The sequence below is a fragment of the Agelaius phoeniceus genome, assembly GCF_051311805.1.
Source record: "Agelaius phoeniceus isolate bAgePho1 chromosome W unlocalized genomic scaffold, bAgePho1.hap1 SUPER_W_unloc_1, whole genome shotgun sequence".
In the NCBI taxonomy this organism is placed as follows: domain Eukaryota; kingdom Metazoa; phylum Chordata; class Aves; order Passeriformes; family Icteridae; genus Agelaius; species Agelaius phoeniceus.
The window spans coordinates 4,619,600-4,640,264 of NW_027509866.1; the positions used below are offsets into that span (position 1 = coordinate 4,619,600).

General features: G+C 51.6%; 1 protein-coding gene across 1 annotated transcript in view; it reads right to left on the reverse strand.

The window, feature by feature from the left end:
* Positions 1–20,665, reverse strand: part of LOC143692457 (uncharacterized) — a gene marked incomplete at its 5' end in the record, with an annotated part of 208,278 nt that overhangs the window by 48,087 nt on the left and 139,526 nt on the right. Inside the window, 1 exon segment of the mRNA XM_077172690.1 lies at positions 6,419–6,808. Coding sequence (XP_077028805.1) covers positions 6,419–6,808 — 390 coding nt within the window.

A 20,665-nucleotide genomic window follows, 5' to 3' on the forward strand; every position in this document is an offset into this window, starting at 1 on the left:
CGCAAATTGTAATATCACAATGAAACTTTGGCTCTGTGGGGTCTCACAGTGTTACAATGGCCCCTTGGTTCCATGACAACCCAAAGTGTCACAATGGCCTCCACAGTTCCATGAGGCACCATCGTGTCATGAATGGATCCTTGGTTTGATGGTGTCACTCAGTGACACAATGATCCCTACCTTTCATGGAGTCACACAGCATCTGTACAGTCCCCTTGATTCCATGAGGCTCAGCAATGTCACAGTGGTCACTATAATTCCATGAGGCCCCACAGTGTCACAATGCTCCCTTGGTCTCACAGGGCCCCACAGTGTCACAATGGCCCCTTGGTTCCATGGGCCCTGTGCTGCTGCATTCCCCCCTCCCCTTCTCAGGCCGCCCTGCCAGCTGAGAAATGCTCCTTGGGGCTCGGCCTTGGCCAACAGCCCCTGGGCTCAGCTCCTCTGCAGCTCATCACAAACACTGTCTGCTCCAGGCACTGCTGCTGCCCAACCAGCTCCTGCTTTCTGCAGGAGCAGCCCTGGGAACTGCTTTTGTTCCCTCAGTGGCACAACATCCCTGTTCTCACCCTGCCAAAGAAAGCTGTTGGTGCCAAGTGTGGCCAGGATGAACCATTGCTGGGACTGAAGCCCCTCTCTTGGGGCCCTGCAAACAGCGCTCCAAAAGGAGCCCTTGGAGCTCTCCTGGGCCAGCGACTCCCTCTGAGTGGGGCCTCTCCCAGCCGGGAACTCTCCTGTTTGCTGCACTTGGGGATCCCCAACAACGACGGAGCCTGGGCCGATCCCCCCACTCCTCCAGGCTCAACCCTTCACCCACTGGGGAGATGCCAAAGGATGCACAGGGAGCATTTCCTGCCCTCAGGGGAATTTCTCCCAGGTGCCTTGCACTGACTCTTTGTGTCTGTGTGCATACAGGAGTGCCTGTGCTGGGAAAATGTGGCAGAAATGCTGCTCTCTGAGGGGTTTGAGTGCCTTGGATAGCTGAGTCAGTCAGGCCTGAAGGTAAGGTTAAATCACAAGGTCTAAGTGAGGTTAAATGCTGCTATGAGTCTTTCTTTTGCTAAGTTTTATGTTCAATATAAGTTATAAGCTGAGTTAAATATTTTTAAGTTTTATTCCTCTTTTACATTGCAAAGTCATAGGTTATAAGCTAGGTTAAATACTGTAAAGCTCTGTTCTTTTGTTAAATTGTGAAGTTGAAGGTAGCAGTTAAGTCCTGTTAGGTTTGGGCTTTGTTATGCTCTTAGACCATATTCCTTTTATCCTTGCCCTCACTGTAGTTATGTCACACACAAACACCCACAGGGACAGTTCTCAGCTCATTTCTGGTTTAATTGCCTGGATTTTGTTGGGTTTTGTTGTTGCTTTGTTTCCTTGGTGTGCCTGAAGTGTCCAGTCAGGAGCAGAGTGACTCTTGCCAAGGAACTTTGTGCTGCTGTTGCTTAATATTAAATCTGGTTTTTGCTGATCCCTTGCTGGGGATTTTTTCAGCGCTCTCAAGGCCTCGTTGGTACCAGGGTGAAGGAGCCCTGGCCCAGGCTCTGGCCCTGGGGGACACGGGGACACTGCCGGGGGGTCCCTGTCCCCCTGTGCCACCCCCAGGGCCCCGGCCCCCGTCCCCGTGTCAGGCTCTGGGGTCGATCTCGTGGAACATCCTCTGGGGGAGGCTGCGGCGCCGGGGGCGGGGGGACCCGGGGGGACAGGGGACCCCGCTGTGCACGAGCAGGGTTGGACTGCTCTGGGGGGAACTGTGAGGGGGGCCGGGGCAGAGTGACCTCCCCAGTGACGTCACACAGCCCCCGTGATGTCACAGAGCAACCTGTGATGTCACAGAGCCATCTCTGTTATGTCACCCTGGAATGTCATGCAGCTGCACTGTGATGGCTCCGAAGTCTCTGTGATGACAGAAAGTCACCCTGTGATGTCACAGTCTGTTCTGTGATGTCACAGCCTGCACCATGCTGTTACACAGCCACCCAGTGTTGACACAACCCACTCTCTGATGTCACAGAGCCACCCTCTATGTTGGCAGAGTCTGCTCTATGGCCTCACACCCTACTCTATGATGTCAAAGCCAGTTCTGTGATGTCACAACCCCCTCAATGATGTCACAAAACCTTCTCTGTGATGTCATACTGCCACTCTGTAATTTCACAGCACACACTTTGACCTCACAGCCAGCTCTATGATGTCATACAGCCATGCCATGTCACAGCCTGCTCTGTGATGTCACACAGTTCCCTCTATCATGCTGTAGCTGCTCAGTGAGCACACACAACAAATTCCGTGATGTCATAGCCCAAGCTGTGACCTCACACAGCCCACTCTGTGCTGTCACACAGCCCCTTGCTGACATCACAGCTGCTCTGTGCCTCCATGACACAGCCACAGAGGAGCTGCTGTGACACAGCCCCCTCTGGGACATGCCACAGCCCCTGCCAGTGCTGAGCCCCTGGGAGCTCTGTCTGTGCCCTGCTGGTGTCCCTGAGGGGCCCTGGCAGTGCCCCAGCCCTGCTGGGCTGTGCACAGGAGCTGCTCCTGGCCAGAGCTGTCTCTCTGCAGCTCTGCTGCCCTTGCCAGGAGCTGCCTCTGGGCCAGGAGCCTGGCCCAGCTCAGCAGCACAGACACAGCACAAGGAGTCTAATGACCCTCTGGGACTTTGTTGCCCTTGGCATCGGACTCTGCCCCTCAGAGAGGGCTCAAATCACTTCTCAAGAACTCAAATTAGGATTGAAACACTGAAGTTTCTCATATTTTAAAAAGATCCATCTGAGGGACAGGACTGAGAAAGTGTCCCCAGGTTCCAGGTAGAGCAGAACACTGGTGGCAGTGATGACAGGTGGGGACAAGCAAGGCAAAGGTGTCTCTGGTGCTGAGCAAACCTGCGCCTCTGTCCCTGCAGGCTGTGGGCATCCCCCGGCTGCCCCACCTGGCTGGCCCCTTCCTTTGCTGACAGCTCTGCCTCCTGCCTGCCCCTTCCTGCCCACACAAAGCCTGGGGCTGCTCCAGGCTCCTGCTGGGGGACGTGCTGCACCACAGCCCTGCCCTGGTAGGGAAATTCCTTTCTCCTGGTGTCCACTCTGGGCCTCCCCAGCTGCCCTTGGTGCTATTATGTCTTCTTCAGGCTCATTCCCACTATGGAGAAAAGCTCCAGCCTCTCTGAAACCACCCTTCCATCCCTCCCAGGCTATTCCTGTTCTGTCCTCGGTCTCCACACCACTGAGCACAGAGCCTGCAGACTGTCCCTGCTGGTTTTGTGCTGAGGCCTCCAAACCCCATCTTGGGAGATTTTTGGGTCCTCTTCATGGTCTGTGAAAATGGAAAAATAGAGATCAAAGCTATTTTCTCCCAAATCTTGTAGTGACAAAACAAGGGTCAATATCTGTAAACTGAATGAGGGTGCATTTACATTCGTTAGAAGGAGGAAATATTATACAATAATGAGAGTGGCACAAAACTGCAGCTGTTTTTCCAGAGAAGTGGATTCCCCATTCCAGGAATTGTCCAAGAGTAGGAGCTTTGTGCAACCTGATCCAGTGAAACCCCCTGCCCTCCCCAAGGACAGAATTCCTGCAGTGTGGGTTCTCTGATGTGCTGGGTGCCCTCACAACGCTTCTGGCCAGAATGTCTGCTGAGGGCAGCCAGGCTGCTGCAGGGGCAGTGACCTCACAGCCATCACCATGGCAGCCCTGTCCCCTGGGCCTGGCTCTGCCCTTTCCTCTGCCCCTGCCTTGGCTCTGCTGGCATGAAGAGTTTTGTCATTAATATCTTGTCCCCAAGGTGCTGGGGCCAATGGCTTCCCAGTCAGGCTCCTGGAGCAGCAGTGGCTTTTCAGAGGCCAGCCAGGAATGAGCCCTGAGGCAGCAGCTCTGCAGTGGTGGCCACCAGGCCGGGCTGCCAAGGGAGGCTTCTGGCCATGGCCTGCAAGCAGCTGCTGCTGCCAAGGTGCCTTTGGTGCCTCAGGCTCTCCCTGGCACAGCTCCCAGCACGACACTCTGCCCTTGGGCCCGAGGCCTTCCCTGTGCTGGGGCTGGCCTGGGGCTTTTCCTGCAGCGGGACCTGCCCTGCTGATGGCACAGGAAAGGCAGTTCCTGCTGGAGCAGGAGGCTCTGCCTGCAATGGGCTCCAACAACTCCAGCAAGGCCCTGTTTGCAAAGCCCCCAGTGGGAAATGAAGGAGGGGGGGGTCACGCTGCTTTTGGGGTGAATAGTGCAGAAACCAGCCTGACTCCTCCATCCCAAAGTTGAACATCCTCAGAGGGAGCTGAAGCTGTGACAGTGCTGGAAAATCGCCAGAGTAAGGAACAACCAAGTGACAACACTGAGAGCTTCTGCAGAGCTGCTGAGCCAGCCCAGCCTGGGCACACCTGACTGACAGAACAGAACCTCAGACTAGAAAAGCCCCATCCCAAATTTTAAAGGCAGCATCCCCTGACATTTCCCTTCCTGGGGGGTGTGGAGATTCCTCCCTGCAGTCGGGACACCCCTCAAGGTCACTGCTTCAGGCTGAGCCAAAGGGATTTATCCATGGTCATTGGTCTGTGGGAGTGACATCAATCTCTCCTTAAAAACAGCTTCTTTTCCTTTAATAAAATTGTTTGAAATCCCGAGTGCTTTCTATAAATTAGTATAATATAATATAATATGGTACAGCTCTTATACCTTGGAGTAAACAATTCTGATTAAGAGAAGATAATTTTTTCTAATCGTTACCAAAATAGATAATATAATTTTTTTTTTAAATATATATGCTTTGTCATCCTTAATCCTGTGGGACAAATGCTAAAGGTTAAATTTCACCTTGATAATTCTTTACCCATGAACTCTGTAAAAGTCTGAGGCTGGGATTGGAGCCAGCTGCTCCAAGGCTCCTCTCACAGAAGGAGATTACAAAGCCTGGAGGTCCCTGGGGGTATTTTTCTGTGGATATGAGAGTCTGGTCAGAGACAGAGAAAGCAAGAGAGTTTTCCCATTAATTAGATTGGGAACCATTAGGAATCTGGAGAGAAAGAATTGTAAATTATCGACAAGTGGTGTCTGTAATAGGTTGTTTTTTCCATAAAGTTGTTTACTGAAGGGGGTTGTCTTTATCAGCCAATGATGTGAAATGTGTTGATTAAATGACCAATGAGATCCACCTGTAGAAAACCAAGGTCAAAAGGAAGAGGATTGAAAAAATGGGTGCCTTTTAGCCCTTAGCCTTCTGATCTGAGTCTGTGTCATCTCTGATTCAACGGTGACATTTGGGGATCTGTGGGGACTATTGGGAATCCTTTCTATCCTTTCTGCACCTCGTGACCCAACAGGAGCTTCTCTAATAAACGCTGCCTGAAGCTCCCACTGTGCCAATGACAGGAACCCCTGTGAGGGTCTGGGCCATCCCGGCTCTTTGGCAGCCTGGGGACTCCTGGGATGTCACCATGGAGCCCCCGTGAGTGCCTGTGACAGATGGGTGCCTTTGCAGCCCAAGGTGCCCTGGGATGTCACCATGGAATGGCTGTGACTGCCTCTGACCACAGGGCTCTTTACCATCCCCAGAAAGCCCTGACAGGTCTCCATGGAGCCCCTGTCTGTGCCTGTGACATTCCAGCTTTGGAACAGCCTGGAGACTCTTGGAAAGTCCCCATGGAACCCCTCTGGGGACCTGTGACAAATCTGATCCTTAGCAGGCAACCATCACCAGCCCCCTGTTCTATAGTCAGTTTCCATGGAAACCATTACCAGCCCCCTGTTGCTGTGTTCAGTCCCTTGGCAACTCCATGGAGACCCCATGCCAGGGGTGGTTGCCATGAACACCAGGGCTGGCACCAGCTGGGATGCTCGGTTTCCACGGGCCGGGCTTCAGCAATGGGATTCCCCAATTTCCTGCTCCTGCTAAAACCGCGCTGCCCTCGCTGCCCTCCCGCCTCCCATGGAAAGCACAAAAGGCAAAGATCCCGGGCTGGGATAAGAACAATTTATTGGGAACAGCAACGAGATAAGGAAAAATTTGAACAGAAACAATATTGATAACAAAAGGGATAAATAAAACTTTGACAGGGAAAACTACAACACAACTGACTGTCTCTTTCCAGCCACAATTTCCCCTGTCTGGAAAGGACACCCTTCTCCTCTGGGAGAGAGAGAGAAGGCCCCTTTCCTGCCCCTGGCAATAGCCTGAGGTGGGAGTGAATGTAATGAAAGGGCCATGGCCAGACCATAATGTTCTTCAATCCCACATCATGTCATGGGCAGGAAAAGGGAGAGGTGTCTTCCCAGCATGGATCATGGGCAACACGGATCCCCAGGACTCTTCCCAATGCGGGTCCTCTAAAGGGGGATGAAGCTGGAGCGGTGCATGAAGCTGTTCCTGCAGCTGGGGCATTTGCAGGGCTTTCCTTACTGGCAGCTCCGTTGGTGTCTGGTCAAGGGAGAGCTGCTGGTGAAGCTCTTCCCACACTGGGGACATTCGTAGGGGCTCTCCCCAGTGTGGCTGCACCAGTGGGTGACGACGGTGGAGTTGTGCTTGAAGCCCTTCCCACAGTCAGGGCAGCAGAAGGGCCTCTCCCCAGTGTGAATCTGCTGGTGGCAGAGGAGACTGGAGCTGGTCTGAAACCTCTTCTGACACTGGGGACACTCGTAGGGCCTCTCCCCAGTGTGGATGCGTTGGTGGATGATGAGGGCAGAGCTGCAGCTGAAGCCCTTCCCACACTCCCCACACTCGTAGGGCCATTCCCCAGTGTGGATCATCTGGTGGCTGATCTGGGTGCTGCTCTGCCTGAAGCTCTTCCCACACTCCAAGCACTTGTGGGGCTTCTCCCCATTGTGAAGCTGCCCAAGGACAACCAGCTCTGAGCTCTGTCCACCTTCCTGTCTCAGGGTGGGTCTTTCCTCCTCAGAGCACCCTGGGCTGGGTTTGGAGCCCCTCCTCCTGTGGAATCTCTGGGGCATTTCCTCCACGTTGGAATTCTGCACCGTGGAGCCACTTAAAATGGCCTCTTCCACGATGTTCTGCCTTGGGGATTTGTCCTCCCTGGTCTTCATTCTCAGCTTCTTCTCTGGGGGAGGAAAGACAAGGAGAGGATGGGATTTGCCTCCGTGCCACAGGGAAGGGGAAGGAGATCCCCCCAGTGCATCCCCAGCAGGACGGGGTTGGCAGCAGGGTTGTCCTGCAGCCGGGGGCCGTGCTGGGCTGGGAGATGGAGCAGGAGAGAGGGGGAAAGGGGCACTGACTTCCTCCTCACCTGCCTGGCTGTCCCAGGGTATTGTGTCAGTTTGAAAAGACAGGGGTCTGCTAAGGAAGGCAGGAGACTCCCCTGAAATCGAAAATGTTAATCCCTTCACTTGGAATTATAATTTCCAAAACAAGGGGCTGTCAAGCAAAGTCTATGGGAATAGGAATAACAGTTCTTCAGAAGGAAAATTAAAAATACAAATGCAGTAGTACTAAAAACTACTTACAGAGTAAGAATACGACCTGACACCCTGTGGGTCAGAGTGTTGGTAGCACTCCTGTTAAATGGTGGCTGCAGTGCTCCTGCAGGGACAGGTGTGGTTCTGTTGGAGCAGTGATCCTGTAGAAGGGTGGAGTTTTCCTCTGAAGGTCCAGTTGTGGCGTCGATCGGCCTGGTCTTCCTCTGGGATCCAGTGGAGCTGAAAGCTGCTCTTCTGGGAATCCTGTGGGAGAAGGCTGACTCTGTTGTTCACATTCTCAGATTATATCCAGGTAGGAATGCTTGGCTCCTCCCTCTGGGCAGATCTTCTCACAATGGGATGATGGAATTTTTATCAGTGACACTCAATGGCCCATTAAAAGAAGATATCTCCCTGGAGGGAGGATTCATGTGGAAGAGATAAAGTAAACTGCTCAATTAACAGATGATAATTGCCCCAACTTTAACAGAGGGTAATTGAATACACACCCAGCTAAACCTGAAACACTGTTCCAGCCTTGGAAAGCAGGATTTGGTACCAGGATTCTTTAGGGAATGCAACCCTGATTGAAGGCAGAGATAGAATCTCCAGAGCCTGCAGCCAGAAATGGACAGTTGTGTCATACTCATTTCAACATGTCCTCTTTTGGAATTATTTACTAATGATTATTTGCTTTGCCTACCTAATATTTTTGTAATTTTTTGCAAATTTGAATTATCTAAATTACACTGTTCCTTAAGTTAAGTTGGTGTCTGTGTCTTTGGTGCGGGCCCTGCCCACTGGCGAAACAGGGCCCCATCCTGCCTAAGTATTACCTGGGGAGACAAAACCCTCACTGAAAATGTGCCCCCTTCCTCCTTGTTCCCCCCACTTCATGCACTGATCATGATGTCCTATGGTCTTGGCTATCCCTGGGGTCAGCTGGGATCTCCTGTCCTGGCTGTGTCCCCTCCCAAGCTCCCCCACACCCTCAGCCCCTCCCCAGCGTGGCCGAATGAGGGGCAGGACAGGCCTTGGCTCAGTGCGAGCTCAGCAAGAACAAAACCATCTCTGCGTGCTCAGCCCTGTGCTCAGCCCCCGGGCCCGGCATTTCCTCCACTGCCACCCCGGACCCCCCTTTCCCACCCCTCTGCCCCACGGCCGCCGCAGCACCGGCTGACAATAGAAGCAATTCTGTGGCAATTCCAAGTTTCCTTGGTTCCTGCACAGCTCCAGCTCAGCTGCTGGCAGGTTACAATTAAAGAAAAGTGCAAATTTGGCCCAATAAAGATATTATTAAAAGGAAGGGAAAGCTCTGTGTAGCTGTCACAAAGGTGACAGGGATGAAGAGAATAATGATTCTCACATTTGGCAAAAAACCCAAGCCTGGGAATTCAGAAGTTATTTGGGAATTTAGCTACTTGAGCTGGGCTTCTTGTGGGACTTTTAGCAGCCTTGTGTTCCTAACCATGTGGTGAATGAACCTTGTCAGTCTTGCTGGTATTATTTTCTCCATTTCCTCCAGTGATTTTACCAAACTTTTCAAGTAGGGACAACAAAGTATTTTCTTTACACTCCAGTCCCACAACAGCCATTTTCCTCATCAGTTCTCCCATAGGTCGCTCAGACAAAGCTGCATCCAAGTTTCCAAGAGTTCCTCCAGAGAGACCCACAACCTCCTCAGAGGAAGGAACCATGCTGTTGTCAAAGGCAACTGGGGTCAAAGAACAGTGCCCTGAACTCACTGTGCCAAACTAATTTTGCAATCTGGTTAAGAAAATATTAGAGAGATGCCATTTGCCCTGGAGCAGGGCAAGTGTGACATTGTCCCCTGTGTCTGTGTGGCCTTCCCAGGCTGGGGGTTTTACACCTGAGCCAGTTTGGGTAAGGGGGGTGGTGTTCACCCCCTGAGCAGGGATTCCCCCACTGTTTCAGGCTGCAATGGAAGATGGAACCAAATGCATGTTTTCAATGCCCATCTTCATCAACTGCTATAAACAGGCGGGGCAGTGTTCTTGATCTCTTCCATGACTCAGCCCTGATAACGCCCTCCAGGGGAGATATCTTCTGGGAATGGGCCATTGAGTGTCACTGCAGGACTGATCAAATTCCATCATCCCATTGTGGGAGGCTCCACCCAGGGGGAGGATCCAAGCATTCCTACCTGGATATAAGCTGAGCCTTGCAACACCAGGAGCAGCTTGCCTACTGGATTCCCAGAGGACAAGAGCTCCAGAACCACCACTGGACCTTCAGAGGAAGACCAGACCCTTTTACAGGATCACTGCTTGGACAGAATCACCTTCATCACTCCAACAGGACTGCAGCCACCATTTAATGGGACTGCTGCCACCAGCCTGACCAGCAACAAGGTGTCAGGTTATATCCTGACTCTGTCAGTTTAAGGCAGTGTTTCTGTATCATTGCCTTGATCTTCATTTTCTTATAAAATTGTATATCTGACTTAGACTCTCCCCCAGGTTTGCCTTCTAACCAGAAAAAAAGACAATGTGTGCACCCTTTGTTTAGTTCCCAGAACAGGATTTCTCATCCCGAAACCTTGACTGGATGGAGGAGGAGGCTGCGAGGAAGAGGAATGAGCCCTGGGATACCCAGGCAGGTGAGGAGGAAGTCAGTGCCCTTTTTCCCCCTCTCTCCTGCTCCATCTCCCAGCCCAGCACAGCCCCCGGCTGCAGGACAACCCTGCTGCCAACCCCGTCCTGCTGGGGATGCACTGGGGGGATCTCCTTCCCCTTCCCTCTGGCATGGAGGCAAATCCCATCCTCTCCTTGTCCTTCCTTGCCCAGGGAAGAAGCTGAGGATGGAGACCAGGGAGGGCAAATCCCTGTGGCAGAACCTCATGGAAGAGGCCATTTTGAGTGGCTCCACGGTGCAGAATTCCAACAGGGAGGACAAGACCCAGAGATCCCACAGGAGAAGGGGCTCCAAACCCAGCCCAGGGGGCTCTGAGGAGGAAAGACCCACCCTGAGCCAGGAAGGTGGACAGAGCTTCAGCCAGAGCTCGGAGCTGGTGGCCCATGAGCAGCTTCATGATGGGGAGAAGCCCCACAAGTGCTTGGAGTGTGGGAAGAGCTTCAGGCAGAGCAGCACCCTGATCAGCCACCAGATGATCCACACTGGGGAATGGCCCTATGAGTGTGGGGAGTGTGGGAAGGGCTTCAGCTCCAGATCCACCCTTTTGACCCACCAACACATCCACACTGGGGAGAGGCCCTACAAGTGTCCTGAGTGCCAGAAGAGGTTTCCCACCAGCTCTGATCTCGCCAGGCACCAGCACATTCACACAGAGGAAAGGCCCTTCCACTGCCCTGATTGAAGGAAGGGCTTCAAGCGCAAGTCCCACCTCATCAGGCACCAGTGCATCCACACTGGGGAGAGGCCCTACAGATGCCCCACGTGTGGGAAGAGGTTTCAGACCAGCTCAAATCTCTGCCTGCATGAGCGCATTCACACCGAGCAGGGGCCCTTCCGCTGCCCTGACTGTGGGAAGGGCTTCAAGCGCAGCTTCACCCTCGTCAGACACCGGCGCATCCACACTGGGGAGAGGCCCTACGTGTGTTCCCATTGTTGGAAGAGCTTCACCCAGAGCTCTGACCTGACCAAACACCAACAGAAGCACCAGTAAGGGAAGCCCTGCAAATGCCCCAAGTGCAGCAGGAGCTTCGCACACTGTTCCAAATTCATCCCCCAAAGGAGACCCCACGTTGGTCAGAGCCCTGGAGATCCATGTTCCCTGTGATCCATGCTGGGAAGACACCTGTACATTTTGTTGCCCCTACCAATGACATGATGTGGGATGGGAGAACATGAGGGTCCGGCCATGGCCCTGTCATTACATTCACTCCCACCTCAGGTCATTGCCAGGGGCAGGAAAGGCAATCTCTCTTTCCCTCCCTGAGGAGAAGGGTGTCCTTTGCAGACATGAGGAAATACATTGCCAGGAAGAGCCAGTTGTTGATGTTGATGTTTTCTCTGTAAATAGTTTTACTTATCCCTTCTGTTATCAATATTGTTTCTGTTCCCTTTGTTCCTTATCTCGTTGCTGTTCCCAATAAATTGTTCTTATCCCAGCCCAGGATCTTTGCCTTTTGTGATTTCCATGGCAGGCAGGAGGGCAGCGAGGGCAGCGGCGTTTTAGCGGCAGCAGGAAATTGGGGAATCCCATTCCTGAAGCCCGGCCCGTGGAAACCGAGCATCCCAGCTGGTGGCAGCCCTGGTGGCCATGGCAGCAGCCTTGGGAGCGGGTCCCTGGCTGGGGCTGTGGGAACCTCTTCCCTCTGGTGCCCAGGGACAGGAGTGGAGGGAGCGGCTGCAGCTGAGTCGGGGCAGGCTCAGGTTGGATGTCAGGAAAAGGTTTTTGGCCAGAGGCTGCTGGGGCCCTGGCCAGGCTCCCCAGGGAAGGGTCCCAGCTCCAGGGCTCTCTGAGCTGCAGCAGCGTTTGGCCAGCGCTGCCAGGCCCAGGCTGGCATTGTTGGGGTGTCCTGTGCAGGGCCAGCAGTTGGACTGGAGGATCCTGATGGGTCCCTCCCAGCTCATCCAATTCTGTGCTTCTGGGATCCCATCAGCCTGGGGATGGGGCTGCCAATGGTTGCCATGGCAACGGGCTCTGGCTGCAGGCCTGAGCTGGTGTCCATGGCAACCACCCCTGGCATGGGGTCTCCATGGAGCTGCCAAGGGAGTGAGCCTAGCAACAGGGGCTGGTGATGGTTGCCATGGAAACTGACCATAGCAACAGGGGGCTGGTGATGGTTGCCATGGAAACTGACCACAACAACAGGGGTCCTGGTGATGGTTGCCCGCTAAGGATCAGATTTGTCACAGGCCCTCAGAGGGGTTCCATGGGGACTTTCCAAGAGTCTCCAGGCTGTTCCAGAGCTGGAATGTCACAGGCAGAGACAGGGGCTCCATGGAGACCTCCCAGGGCTTTCTGGTTATGGTAAAGAGCCCTGTGGTCAGAGGCAGTCACAGCCATTCCATGGTGACATCCCAGGGCACCTTGGGCTGCAAAGGCACCCATCTGTCACAGGCACTCATGGGGGCTCCACGGTGACATCCCAGGAGTCTCCAGGCTGCCAAAGAGCCAGGATGTCCCAGACACTCACAGGGGCTCCTGTCATGGGCACAGTGGGGGCTTCTGCCTAAAGCTTTATTTCTTTATTGGAGAAACTCCTGCTGAGTCATGAGGCGGAGAAATGACACCCAGCAGCCACCATGGATCCTCAAACCCCTGCAGGACCCCTACGCTTCTTAAATTCCTTCTAAGAGAGGAGACTGGGAGCGGCTGGATCCAATCCCAGACCCAGAATTTTTCAAATGTGTAAAAGATTGGACAGGTGGAATTGAACTTTTACACAATTTGTCCCACAGGATTAAAGATTGAATACCAGATAAATTTATATAAATACGGCTCTGATTGATTCTGATCATGATCGGACAGAAAGCTCTTAACCAGAGTCATTCACTCCACAGTTCAGGAGCTATAACAATTATTAGAATATAGTACTGTAGGCAGCAATTTTGAAGTCAGCAGGGCCTTGCTGGAATTGTTGGAGGCCATTGCAGGCAGAGCCTCCTGCTCCAGCAGGAACTGTCTTTCCTGTGCCATCAGCAGGGCAGGTCCCGCTGCAGGAAAAGCCCCAGGCCAGCCCCAGCACAGGGAAGGCCTCGGGCCCAAGGGCAGAGTGCCATGCTGGGAGCTGTGCCAGGGAGAGCCTGAGGCACCAAAGGCGCCTTGGCAGCTGCAGCTGCTTGCAGGCCATGGCCAGAAGCCTCCCTTGGCAGCCCAGCCTGGTGGCCACCACTGCAGAGCTGCTGCCTCAGGGCTCATTCCTGGCTGGCCTCTGAAAAGCCACTTCTGCTCCAGGAGCCTGACTGGGAAGCCATTGGCCCCAGCACCTCGGGGACAAGATATCAATGACAAAACTCTTCATGCCAGCAGAGCCAAGGCAGGGGCAGAGGAAAGGGCAGAGCCAGGCCCAGGGGACAGGGCTGCCATGGTGATGGCTGTGAGGGCACTGCCCCTGCAGCAGCCTGGCTGCCCTCAGCAGACATTCTGGCCAGAAGCATTGTGAGGGCACCCAGCACATCAGAGAACCCACACTGCAGGAATTCTGTCCTTGGGGAGGGCAGGGGGTTTCACTGGGTCAGATCGGACAAAGCTCCAGCTCTTGGACAATTCCTGGGATGGGGTGTCCAATTCTATGGAAAAACAGCTGCAGTTTCATGTCACTTCCATAATTGAAAAATATTTCCTGTTCTAACAAATGTAAATCTGCCCTCATTCAGTTTAGAGATATTGACCCTTGTTTTGTCACTGCAAGATTTGGGAGAAAATAACTTTGATCGCTATTTTTCCATTTTCACAGACCTTGGAGAGGACCCAAAAATCTCCCAAGATGGGGTTTGGAGGCCTCATCATAAAACCAGCAGGGAGAGTCGGCAGGCTCTGTGCTCAGTGGGGTGGAGACTGAGGACAGAACAGGAGTAGCCTGGGAGGGAATGAAGGGTGGTTTCAGGGAGGCTGGAGCTTTTCTTCCTAGTGGGAATGAGGCCGAAGAAGACATAATAGCATCAAGGGCAGCTGGGGAGGCCCAGAGTGGACACCAGGAGAAAGGAATTTCCCTGCCAGGGCAGGGCTGTGGTGCAGCACATCCCCCAGCAGGAGCCTGGAGCAGCCCAAGGCTTTGTGTGGGCAGGCAGGGGCAGGCAGGAGGCAGAGCTGTCAGCAAAGGAAGGGGCCAGCCACGTGGGGCAGCCGGGGGATGCCCACAGCCTGCAGGGACAGAGGCGCAGGTTTGCTCAGCACCAGAGACACCTTTGCCTTGCTTGTCCCCACCTGTCATCACTGCCACCAGTGTTCTGCTCTACCTGGAACCTGGGGATGCTTTTTCAGTCCTATCCTTCAGATGGATCTCTTTTTAAAGTTTGAGAAACTTCATTGTTTCACCCTCTTTTTGAATCCCTGAGAAGTTCTTTGAGCCAACTTTGAGGGGCTGAGTCTGATGCAAAGAGCACCAAAGCCCCAGAGGGTCATTAAAGCACTTGTGCTGTGTCTGTGCTGCTGAGCTGGGCCGGGCTCCTGGCCCAGAGGCAGCTCCTGGCAAGGGCAGCAGAGCTGCAGAGAGACAGCTCTGGCCAGGAGCAGCTCCTGTGCACAGCCCAGCAGGGCTGGGGCACTGCCAGGGCCCCTCAGGGACACCAGCAGGGCACAGACAGAGCTCCCAGGGGCTCAGCATTGGCAGGGGCTGTGGCATGTCCCAGAGGGGGCTGTGTCACAGCAGCTCCTCTGTGGCTGTGTCATGGAGGCACAGAGCAGCTGTGATGTCAGCAAGGGGCTGTGTGACAGCACAGAGTGGGCTGTGTGAGGTCACAGATTGGGCTATTGTGGGAACTCAGCACATTCCTCTGGATGTCCAGAGTTGCCGAAAACCCTCTCGGGGGGCTCGGAGACCCTGGCATGCTCCCAGGAACACCTGGTGGCTTGATTTTGATCCTTCCAGCAAATTGCCACCTGTGTATGAGGACAGAAGAGTCACTTTTGAATGGTGCAAGAATGATGTATTTACAGGGTGGAAGTTTAGATTTTGGGGGTTTTTGGTATAGGGGTTTTGGAGACAAGATGGAGGAATCAGGGTGTGTCTCGTCCTTCTTCTTTCTTCTTTGTGTTCTCCATTTTCTGCTGTGCTGTTGGCACTTGGGGATTAGTTCAGAGGAGAAGTGCACTGTCTAACATAGGTGATAGGTATTGGGACTTAAAAGTAAATATGATATACGTAGTTTGTAGTATATAAAAACAACACCACCTTGGGGCCAGTTAGAGTGCGTGTGGCTGCCTTGCTGTGCAGATGTCGGCTGGGCAGAAAGGAAATTTTGTAGATAAGAAATAATAAACAACCTGAAAAGCAAAAAGTGAAGAGTCCAGCCTCATCGTTTGGAGCACGGGCTGCCTCAGAACCATCCCACGTGTCTCGGGGCAGAGACAAACAGCCGACCCGAGAGGCTATGACATCACAGAGTTTATGTGAGGTCACTGAGCAGCTACAACATCATAGAGGGGATTATGTGACATCACAGAGCAGGCTGTGACATCATGGCATGGCTGTATGACATCACAGAGCTGGTTGTGAGGTCAAAGTATGTGCTCTGACTTTACAGAGTGGCAGTATGACATCACAGAGAGGGTTTTGTGACATCAGAGAGTGGGTTGTGACATCAAAGATCTGGCTGTGACATCATAGAGTAGGATGGAAGGCCATAAAGCAGATCCCGCCATCATAGAGGGGTGCTCTGTGACATCAGAGTAGGTTGTGACATCACAGGGGCTGTGTGAAATCACAGGGGCTGTGTGAGGTCACTGGGGAGGTCACTCTGCCCTGGCCCCCTCACAGTTCCCCCCAGAGCAGTCCAACCCTGCTCGTGCACAGCGGGGTCCCCTGTCCCCCCGGGTCCCCCTGCCCCCGGCGCCGCAGCCTCCCCCAGAGGATGTTCCACGAGATCGACCCCAGAGCCTGACACGGGGACGGGGGGCCGGGGCCCTGGGGGTGGCACAGGGGGACAGGGACCCCCGGCAGCGTCCCCGTGTCCCCCAGGGCCAGAGCCTGGGCCAGGGCTCCTTCACCCTGGTACCAACGAGGCCTTGAGAGTGCTGAAAAAATCCCCAGCAAAGGAACAGGAAAAACCAGATTGAATATTAAGGGACAGCAGCACTAAGTTCCTTGGCAAGAGTCACTCTGCTCCTGACTGGACACTTCAGGCACACCAGGGAAACAAAGCAACAACAAAACCAAACAAAATCCAGGCAATCAAACCAGAAATGAACTGAGAACTGTCCCTGTGTGTGTGTGACACAAGGACAGTGAGGGCAAGGATGAAAGGAATACGGCCCAAAAGCTGAACAGAGTTCAAACTTAACAGGACTTAAGTTACACCTTAACCTTAACTGATACCATCAATTTCACAATTTAGCAAAAGAACAGCACTTAACACTATTTAACCAAACTTAAAACATATGACTTAGCAATTTAACATAAGAATAACATTTACTATTCAACTTAGCTAATAAATTAAATTGAACTTAATACCTTTGGAAAAGAACAACTCTTAGCAGCATTTAACTTTACTTAGACCTTGTGATTTAACCTTACCTCAAGGCCTGACTGACTCAGCTATCCAGGGCACTCAAACCCCTCAGAGAGCAGCATTTCTGCCACATTTCCCCAGCACAGGCACTCCTGTGTGCACACAGACACAAAGAGTCAGTGCAAGGCACCTGGGAGAAATTCCCCTGAGGGCAGGCAATGCTCCCTGTGGATCCTTTGGCATCTCCCCAGCGGGTGAAGGGTTGAGCCTGGAGGAGTGGGGGGATCGGCCCAGGCTCCGTCGTTGTTGGGGATCCCCGAGTGCAGCAAACGGGAGAGTTCCCGGCTGGGAGAGGCCCCACTCAGAGGGAGTCGCTGGCCCAGGAGAGCTCCAAGGGCTCCTTTTGGAGCGCTGTTTGCAGGGCCCCAAGAGAGGGGCTTCAGTCCCAGCAATGGTTCATCCTGGCCGCACTTGGCACCAACAGCTTTCTTTGGCAGTGTGAGAACAGGGATGTTGTGCCACTGGGGAACAAAACCAGTTCCCAGGGCTGCTGCTACAGAAAGCAGGAGCTGGTTGGGCAGCAGCAGTGCCTGGAGCAGACAGTGTTTGTGATGAGCTGCAGAGGAGCTGAGCCCAGGGGCTGTTGGCCAAGGCCGAGCCCCAAGGAGCATTTCTCATCTGGCAGGGCGGCCTGAGAAGGGGAGGGGGGAATGCAGCAGCACAGGGCCCATGGAACCAAGGGACCATTGTGACACTGTGGGGCCCTGAGAGACCAAGGGACCATTGTGACACTGTGGGGCACTGTGAGACTATGGGACCATGGTGACACCGTGGGGCCCTGTGAGAGCATGGGACCATTGTGACACTGTGGGGCCTTGTGAGACAAAGGGACCATTGTGACCCTATAGGGCCCCATGGAATCATGGAGACCCTTGTGAGCCTCAGAAACCAAGAGGATGTTCTGACACTGCAGGGCCACATGGAACCAGTGAGACCATTGTGACACAATGAGGTCCCATGGAACCAAGTAGAGCATTCTGACATTGTGTGGCACCCTGGAACCAAGGACCCTTGTGATACCATGGGGCCTCATGGAACCAAGGGCACCATAGTGACACTGGGGGGATCCATGGGACCAAGGGGATCATTGTGACATTGTGGGGCCTGTGGAACCACAGAGACCATTGTGACACTGCAGGGCCAATGGAACCAGGAGAACACAGCACAGATGTGTCTTGTTTGACATCCTGGGGGCTACCTGACTGGTCCAGCTGACCGTGCCATGAGGAGGGTCTCTTCTCATCTGCTACTGAAAATCTGGAGATCTGTGCCTTCCTTCCTATGGAAAAGAACTGTCCTCCTCCAGGTGCCCATGGCCAGAATTGGGAGTTCCGCCTCCAACATTCCCTGTTGTGACAGACTGAAGGAGATTGTTGGCTCAAAACATTTTTTGTGTGGGGGACGAAGGGGCAGGTCCAGCCTTGCCCTGCCCTGGAACCCCAATCCCCCCAGAGCCTCTATCCCAGCCCAGCAGTGGCTGCCAGTCCCTGGCACAGCACAGGCAATGCTCCACAGCCACCTCTGCAGCCCCAGCCCAGCTCCTGAGGGACCAAATGAGCCCAAGCCCCACCTGGGGGAAGGGCCCAGGGAGACCAAGGGGTATTGAAGGCTGAGCACAAGGCAAGCACACATCTTGACCCTGCATCCTCTTGGAATTTCCATCTGAACAGTGCTGGAATCCAGGAGTTGGTAGCTGTGTGTCTCTGCTTCTCTGTATCTTTTTTGTCTATTATCTCTTTCTGTGTCTTCTTCTGTTTCTGTGCTCTTGCAAATTTTGATTAACATTCCATTGAACAGGCTTAGAGTTTGTGAAGTTGAATGGGCCAAGTCAATGCTTTGAGAAATGTTTTTTGTTGATTGAATGTCTGTCATAGTTTGACATGAGAAGATTTTAAAAAGTAATACAAAACTTTTTGTGTTACTGACAATCTGTTAAACCACTGAGATACTGAACACGCCTCTGTGAAACACAAATGTAAAAGATAAAAAAACCCAGGAACCTCCTCTTTCTTTTCCAGTCAACAAAGAAGAAGCGGGCCCTGGCCCTGGCCCCCATCTCAACCAAACCAAACCAAACCAAACCAAACCAAACCAAACCAAACCAAACCAAACCAAACCAAGCAACCCTGCCATGGGTTGAGCCCCTTCCCCCCTCCCCAGGCCGCCCCCTCCCCATTGGCCCCATTCTGACCAAACTAAACCCCAACAATTCCCAAACCAGAAAACAAAAGAGGCTACAAAACCCCAACCAGAACAAAGCCAGCCACAGCTATTAAAATCTTACCATTAACTCCCCTTCCCCCAACACAACTCAAACCAAAAACCCCTACAACCTACAACCCATACAAAAAACCCCACAACTAAAAACTTAAACATAACAAAAAAAACCCAAACCAACCATAAAACCAATCCTAACACAATCCCACCACAACTTCCACCAGAAGTTGCCGGCAGGTCAGGTGTTAACCCTTCAATACTTCAATCCTCCCTCAGGTAAAAGTAAAAAACAAAATATGAACATGTAAAAAACCAAAATACAAGCATATAAAAAAATAACATAACACCATCAAAGTCAGTAAAGAAGAAATTAAATTCCAAATAAAAAAGAAGAAAAAATACACTAATCTTAAAACGAAAATCTTCTTATAAACTACAAAGAGAAAACTATTTTTCTTTATAACACATAAAACTATAAAATATTCAAAGTAATTTCAAACAAAAACCTGCATACTAAAATAAACAAATGTTAAAATAACTGTAATTTCATGAAAAGTTTAAATAGGGGGGGAAAAAGTAATCCAGTATTCCCAAGAGAAGATGTCTATTCCCAGAAATAAAAATAATTTAAAAAGTAAATTATAAAAACTTATACCTTAAAATAACTCATCTTTAAAACAAAACCCCATAAGTTGACATGGTCCATCAACAAGCTGTGAAAAAGCTTGTAGCAATAAAAACAACTTGACAAGAACAAAGTTCCCCAGACACCTGTTATCCATGGCAAAAGTAAGAACCACAAAAAAACTTTTCCTCTTGTAAAAAAATCTCCATAACCTTAAGAAGAAAAACTTCTTTCCCTAAGTAAACTAAAAAAAGACTATTCTAGAAACAGCAAACTAAATAGAAATTTTAAATTTACTTTCTTTACATTGTCAGTTAAAAGAAAAAATTGTAAACAAAAAAAAAGTGTTCTGAAGACTTTATTTTATTTCATGCTACCCTTTTTCTTTTTTAATTTCTATTTAATAAAGTTTTCTTTATACCCTTTTAAAATGTTAGGCCTACTTTACCATTCTCATATTCCTATCTCAAAACAAAATAAACACATAAATAATTAACCGACAATAAAACCCACCATATTCATCAATCCATTAATTAAGAAATCTCAAAATTAGAAAAATTTTAAATTAACAAACTAAAACCACTACAAGGATATAATAAAACCTTTGCTAACGTTTCTCTGATTTTCTAAAGTTGCCAGTAAAGTCTGTTTTGTTCTTTTCAACTCCTTAGAATCTCTTGTTGGTATTTCTCCAGGGAGTCCAATTCAGAGTACACCAACAATTGTAATTCCTTTTAAATGTCTCCTTGAGAGAGTTGTTTGGGGGATGGGTTTCAGGTCTTGTCTGTGCTGCTTGGCCCAGCCCAGGCAGGGCTTTCCCAGCCACATTCCACACTCCATTGCCCAGCTGGAGCCGCTGGTGCCTCTGAGTTGTGCTGCCCCAGCCCCAGGGACGCTCTCCTTGTCTGCCCATTCCCCCACGGTCTCTGGGCAGGGATGGCCTCACTGGGGGCTGCTAACATCCTCAGCAACTTGGAGGCTGCTGCTGAATTTTCCTGCTGCAGAGGCTTGTTCAGCCTTCAACTCTTCAGTGCAGGAATTCAGTGTCCCAGGGCTCATGAACATTCAGAACACCTGAACAAGCCAAGCCTCTGGGAATCATTTGATTTCAGTTTCCAAACCTTGTGTGGTTAATTTTACAGATTTCAAAAGCCTATTAAAAGTGAATGCATTATATTTAAAAAGACAGCAAGTAAATATTTTTAGATCCTGCAATTTATTGGTTTTTTCCTCTTAATTCATTGATATGTGCAATCTCCAATTTACATTGAAT